At 45.2% G+C, this 6,226-nt stretch overlaps 2 protein-coding genes across 5 annotated transcripts in view; one reads left to right on the top strand and one right to left on the bottom strand.

Moving 5' to 3' along the window:
* Positions 1–2,820: 2,820 nt before the first annotated feature.
* Positions 2,821–4,639, bottom strand: LOC108530700 (translation initiation factor IF-2-like). The gene is made up of 3 exons (XM_017873721.1): positions 4,597–4,639; positions 4,180–4,449; positions 2,821–3,753 (listed from the first exon to the last, which is right to left on the bottom strand). Exons 1-3 carry the CDS (start codon positions 4,637–4,639, stop codon positions 3,383–3,385), a joined length of 684 nt encoding a protein of 227 aa, XP_017729210.1. The 3' UTR covers positions 2,821–3,382.
* FNDC3A (fibronectin type III domain containing 3A) overlaps positions 2,851–6,226 on the top strand; it is a 222,412-nt gene continuing 219,036 nt past the window's right edge. The window contains exon 1 of one of the 4 annotated variants that reach the window (XM_017873776.1): positions 2,851–3,073. The gene's annotated coding sequence lies outside the window, so the exon portion shown is untranslated. Of the gene's footprint in view, positions 3,074–3,684; positions 3,954–4,343; positions 4,647–6,226 lie in introns of those variants that run through there. The other 3 variants (XM_017873774.1, XM_017873779.1, XM_017873775.1) reach the window with 3 other exon arrangements.

Here is a 6,226-nt window from a genome sequence, read left to right as displayed (position 1 = left end):
AAGCAGTACCAGTGACATGTTCAGCCAGTTCCCTTGCCCCCAGGTCTTACCTGGAGCTACATGGTGTGGTTCAGGTGAGTGATGCACCTGCAGTGAGTTTGCCTCACACCTGAGAAACTCTAAGCTTAGGAAATCCCCAATCTTTTTATAACAGGCTGCAAGAAAACCTGCTTGACCTTTACCTTCAAAGACATTATCTTTACTATATTGGATGGTAAACAAATGTGCCCGTGCTCTTCAGCGGCAGGACGGGGGTTGGGGGGGGACACTATGTATATTTTCCAAGGCTGTCTGACCAAAAAAAAAAAAAAACCTCCTTGAAAATATAGTCTAAAACAAAAGCTGTTAGTGTCTCTGCTCACAAGAAATACCAGAGTCCCACAGAGACTTGTCTTCCAGCACATTTCTGCATTTCTTCCCACTAGTCATACAGAAGATTACTCTCTTGAAAATGATCAGTGATCTAACTTCCCAACCCAACAACCTTCTAGAATCCCGGAAATAAACTCACAGGACAATAATCATTCAAGAAATATCTATTGGGTAGCTTCTATGTGCCAGACACTGTGCAGGCCTGAAGAGACATGGTCTTTGTCCTAATGTGGGGAGCAACAGACATTAACCTAGTAGTTACACACACCAAAATGCAGTTACAAGCTGTGGTAAGTCATAAGAGGGGAGGGTACATGGTGGCAAGAGAGCTGACATAACAAGGGATCTTGAATGTATCTGGGAGGTCAGAAATGTTTTTCCCAAGGATGTCCCTTTCAAGCTGAGACCTGAAGGATGAGTAAGAGATAGGATAACTAAAGGAGAGAATGGCATGTGCATAGAGCCTTTGGCTTTTGGGATCACAGCATTTTTGAGAAACTGAAAGAAGACCAAGAAGTTTGCCCAGGAAACAAGGTGAAAATGGTGTGAGATGAGGCTGGAAAAGGTAGGTAAGGCCAGACCTAGCATGGTCTTGTAGGCTGCCTTAAGAATTCTAGACTTATGCCAGAGCAATGAGAAACTGTTTAAGGAGTTTTTTGGCATAGTGACATAGTCTTACTTGCTTTTAGAAAGATAATTTTGACTGCAAAATGGAGACTGAATGGAGGATCCCAGATTGTATACAGTGAGACTGAATTAGATTGGTGGTGATTGGAAAGAAGTGGACCAATTAGATTTTAGAAATAAAATTGCCAAGCATTAGTGCTGCAACAAACATGGAGAATGGAAGAATGGAGGTGAGGGAGACATCGGGGTGACTCACTACTAGATGTTTGATTTGAATAACTAGAGAGTTCATGAACTCAGTTGGACTAAACTTTGCAACTCTGAGATATTAAGTGGCCATGTCAGTGAAGCACTTGGAATTTAGAGGAAGGGTCTAACTTTGAGTAGTGGATCAGATTTGGCATTTAGAGGAAAGGTCTGGGTTGGAGGCATATATGTGGAGATCACTGGCATATAGATGATAACTAAAGCCACTGGTATGGGTGATGCTGCTTAGGCCAAGAGATTATAGTGAAAACAGAAAAGAATCTAAAACTGAATTTTAAGGTACTGTTATATTTAAAGGTTAGGGAGAGGAGCAAGAATATGCAAAGGAATCAGAGAAGCAGTGCCTAGTAAAGGAAGGAGGAAAACCAAGAAAATGCAGTGTCGAAGGAAGCAGAAATGTTTAAGGAAGAGTAGTGGTCAAAGTGTTGAGTATTGTTGAGAGGCCAAGAAAGATGAGGATTGAAAATGGCTCCTATTTTATTGATTTAAAAAAAGTGAAGCATTGAGAAGAGAACTTGTTCAAAGCCAACATAATTTCTTGACCCTCTCTGTGTTCCCAGAGAACTCATACTGGTGCACATGCTAGGGTCATTTACGTGTGGGTTTTCTTCTCTCCAAAGGACATAAATTCCGCAGTCTTCACTTTACTTCACCTAAATGCATTGCATATTATTGATTATAATCTCTAGGTCTTAAATAACATTCTTAAATTATGTGTTAGTCTTCTACAAAAACATGTAGGCATGTCCCAAACATATTTTTTTACACATAGTTTTTAAAAGTGCCATTTCTTGGCCTCTCCCTGTACAGAGGAATCAGAATCTTGAGGGGGTAGATTGCAGGATTCCCTATTTTCAAAAAGCTCCTGAGTAGGAAGCAGGGTAGGAAAGTATTAGATTAGCGGTAAGTTTGGAAACCACTAGCTTAGTCTCCGACCAAGTATAGTTGGGCATTAAGATGGGGAAGCCACCCCATTCACCCACACTCTGATAAAATCCTCATACTTTGAAACAATATACAGTTATACTTCAATTATTCCAAGATCAACTTGCCAGCTGTCTGGAAGAGGGCCAAATCTAAAAGTTAAGAAAAGGAAACATCTCTCATAGGGAAAGAACTTCTGATAGTGAAGAGCAATGAAAATATCTCAAGATACCACTGATCTATTTACAACCAGAAGACAAGAAACCTCTCATTAGCTGGCTGCGGATATAAACTGCCATCAATCTTCACCTGGAGCCGCAGAGAAAACCAGGAGAGAAAGGAGAAAAGAGTAAAAAATACAGTAAAGCAGAAAGAATAAGAGGAAGGATCAGAGTGGATAGAGGCAGATGAGGAGATGAAAAGCAGTGACAGATTTTAGAAGAGGTGATGAGAACATTCCAAAGAGGGAAAAGGGGAGAGCACCAAAGCAGGGATTCTATACACCATAGCAATCCTCTGGGACTTGAACGTATGGCCAGGATATCGGTTTGAGGGTCAGTTATCAACAAAGGATTTCATTAACCATTGTATTCTTTAAGAATATAGAGAATAAACACGTTTTAAAGATACTTCTGTAGAACAGTTTTTAAAATACAGCTATTTTAAAAGATCGCACAATTAATACACTGAAATAAATCCCGGACATGCAGCTTGTTACATCCATCACCATTTTTGAAAGGGCACTTCCTGGGGTTGGACTCCCCGGCCCAAGGACTACCCCCTCCCCAGCTCTTCGGTGGCAACTGTAAGTCAGCAGCCCTCAGGCATTATTGCAGCGCCCCACATTGCTTCAGGTTCCAGGAAGCCGCTGCTGCGTTCACTTGTAAGTCTTCGTGCTGTTGTAAAAATTGAGGTTTTTCACGCGATTTGGCTGGCGAAGAGACCGCGAAGCCACTCCCCAAGTTTTCAACTGAGTAAATACCGAAATATTTTTGCTTGCTATCCAGATCCCGGGTTCGAAGTATTTGGGAATAGAAACCTCCAAGCTCATTTCAGAGGCTTCCTCGTCCTTGGCTGGAGTGTCTTTTAAAGCACCTGCCAGCCTTAAGTTCGGGGGCCTTCGGAAAGGGGCTGACAGGGTGCGTCTCGGGGGAGCCTTTTGAAATGTGGATTGAGAATTGTGTGAGTGGCTCTAGGAACCTCCATGAACTCCACTTTTTCTGAATGTGGCTCCGAGCCTGGCCACAGCGGATGCTACCACGAGCCAGGCGCAGCCGGGCCTGGGGAGAAAGCCGGGAGCCCAAGAGGGTGTGGGCGCTCCGGGAGCCGAACGCGGCCGCTCAGCCGCCACACGCCGGTGGCCCTGCGGGCACTCGCGTCCCGGTGAGAGAGCCCCGGCGCCCCGGGCTCGAGGCGGGGGTTCGGGGTCCCGGCCGAGGGCGCCGTCGGCGGGGCCCGCGCAGCCGCACTCGGCTCGCCGACTTCGGGCTCCTCCTCCCGGCTCCGTAGTAAGCATGGCGGCGGCGGCGTTCGTGGTCCCTCGGGTGAAACAGAAAGCGGGAGCTACGCGGAGAGGGAGCGAAGAGAGGGGCTGAGGCGGCGGCGTCACTGACAGGAAACAACCCCAACAGTCAGCGCGCCGGCGGCCGCGGCGCCCCTCAGAGCTGACTCTGCAGCTGAGGTAGAGAGAAAACGATCAGGAACCCTAAGAAGAGGCGCCAGAGGAGCCGCCTTCTTCTGCCTCAGAACGGCGTGAGTCGGAGGTGAGAGCGCGGGCACTCCCTCCGCGAAAGGCGGGGGACACCGAGCCGTCCCAACCTCCTCCCGCCCCGGAGGAGGCGCCGCGGAAACCGTTAGGCTGAGACTGAGGGCCGGGGCACCCTCCAGGGCTCGGCCCCGTCGAGGTACTCGGGCCACCCCTTTCTGTGGGCGCGCTGTGGGCAGAGGGGCAGTGGGGCCGGGGACAGGACCCGTCAACTAGTCTGGCACCTGCCGGGGCCGAGCGTAGCCGGGACGCGCTTGCGGGGGCGCGGCCGGGGGCGCCATCCAGCCCGAGGGAGGTGGTGCGGGTGCGCGGGCAGCCCTCCCCTCTGTCCCCCGCCTCCTCCCCGCGGCGAGCCGCGTAGCTCCGGAGGGCTCGGGGGGGGCGGGGCGGAATCCTTCCGAGAGGATCGCCCAGCACCCGCCGCGCCTTCGGCTTTGGACGCCCAGCAGCCGCCGAACTTGAACGCTTTTCTGAAGAGAGTTTTCCCCGCTCATCTTGGGGTTAAAACCTCGAAAACCCGCCCTCTGTGTTTGATCCTGCGTGGCTGCCTCCAGTACCTGGCAGTTCCTCTCCCCGGGCGAGTTAACCACCTGTTCAGTCGGGAGGTGGAATCGAGGCTGCAGTCCTCGCCCAGTTTTAACCTGAATCTTCGAACTTTTGACACGGCTTTGGAAACGACGTCATGTGTTAGGTAAAGGAAAATGAACAGATAATTTCGCTGTCAAATTGCGGGCAGAAGAGGGGCTGTTTTAATGGATTTGGTCGTTAATTGTTCTTTTATTCAACTGTTGGCGTTACAAGCCTTGGGATATTTGAGCGGGTGGAATGCGATGATTTGCCGGGGGTGCTAGAGATTGTGAATTCGAGATTTTCTTTTGTAAGGTTTTTACGTAAGTTCCTTTGGACACCTTTGTGTCTGACCATCTATTAAATAAGAGTCACAGGCTGATGAGATTTTTTTTTCTTTTTACGATATAATCATTGTGTGTTCACTATGGGTTTTTAAAATTGAACAACATAATTATTTTGCTTCTTACTGTGGTCGTGTTTTTAGTTCTTGAAACCAAAGTGTGTATGCTTCTGTATTGTAGGAATGAAATAACAGTTGAACTCTTACTATAATATTTTATCACCATGCTGTTACCAGCTCCAGTACTAAACATATGCCACTCAGGAGTTTGAGCCATATGTTCGGCAGAAACGAATTGAGTTTTGTGGTTCTGATCTTGTGTTTGGATAAATATTTAGTTTTTGCGTATTTACTAACTCTTGTCATCTTGTATCACCTACAAATGTTCAAGTGAGTTGAATCCCCTGCCTTTTGGATATTTTCTTGGTTGAATTAATTTTTCTTAAGTAATGAGATAAAGTACTCACTGAGACAGATGGTGGCCCAACAGAAAACAATGATGGATTTTTACCACATCTTTTGTAAAATATGACCTGAAATGTTGCTTTTAGCTTTGTAGCCTACTAATCTTGCTTTCTAATAACACCAGTTAGTGGGAAGAAGGGATGATGACAGGAGAAATATCTTTTTAAATTTTTAATGTTAAATCTTATATTTAAATTTTTTAGCACTACTACCTTAAATTTTACTGTATTGTCTTGTTTCATTTCATAGATCATCTGTTAGTTTTCTATGTGTAGGTTAACTGGAAAATTTTTTATCCTAGGCTGGCTACCATTAGCCACCTGTATGCTTCTGAATTAACTCCCTCTTTTCCCTTTTGTCTGAATCCTCCAAATCATTGAATGCTCAGGAAAAATAAAATCCTGGTTAACAGTGTCAAGCATAGTTATAAGAGTAATTAATTTCTCCCAAATTAATGATAAGCATTAAAAAAAAATTCTAGGATTATCTTCTTTTGGTGACGTCTGTCTTCACTTCCTCTCTCCATGTGAGTAATTGAGACCTGATTTATTTTAACACACATTTAATGATTCCTCTTTACTAGTCACATTTCTACAATATAATAGTAAGCATATTTTATTACTAATTTAAAAATTTCTCCCTCTTCCCTGACCAGCCAGACATAGCTAAGGGCTGAGAGATCCTTAACCCCCCGAAAAAAAGAGGGAATGCATGATTCATATTTTCATTGTCTTACGTAGTTTTAGGCAAAGAGCATTTAATTTATACTTTATCCAGTTTTAGTAATATTTGCGCTGTTTTAAAACATTTGCATGTTTTAAAATGTTCATGACATCCAAGGCTTGTGTATTTTGTAATCTGCCTGTATTTTAAAATACAATTTGATGAGTAACCAA

This window comes from Rhinopithecus bieti, unplaced genomic scaffold (genome assembly GCF_001698545.2).
Source record: "Rhinopithecus bieti isolate Rb0 unplaced genomic scaffold, ASM169854v2 scaffold_7398, whole genome shotgun sequence".
Classification (NCBI taxonomy): Eukaryota; Metazoa; Chordata; class Mammalia; order Primates; family Cercopithecidae; genus Rhinopithecus; species Rhinopithecus bieti.
Note: the sequence above shows the minus strand (reverse complement) of the source record. Positions and strands in the feature narration are given on the sequence as shown.

Excerpts from the sequence above, each read along its gene's own strand:
- LOC108530700 (XM_017873721.1), bottom strand. The coding sequence starts at position 4,639 with ATGACGTCGTTTCCAAAGCCGTGTCAAAAGTTCGAAGATTCAG. Across the intron at positions 4,450-4,596 it reads TCAAAAGTTCGAAGATTCAG|ATGAGCGGGGAAAACTCTCT; the intron begins GTTAAAACTGGG and ends TTTAACCCCAAG. Across the intron at positions 3,754-4,179 it reads GCTACGCTCGGCCCCGGCAG|CTCCCGCTTTCTGTTTCACC; the intron begins GTGCCAGACTAG and ends CTCTCCGCGTAG.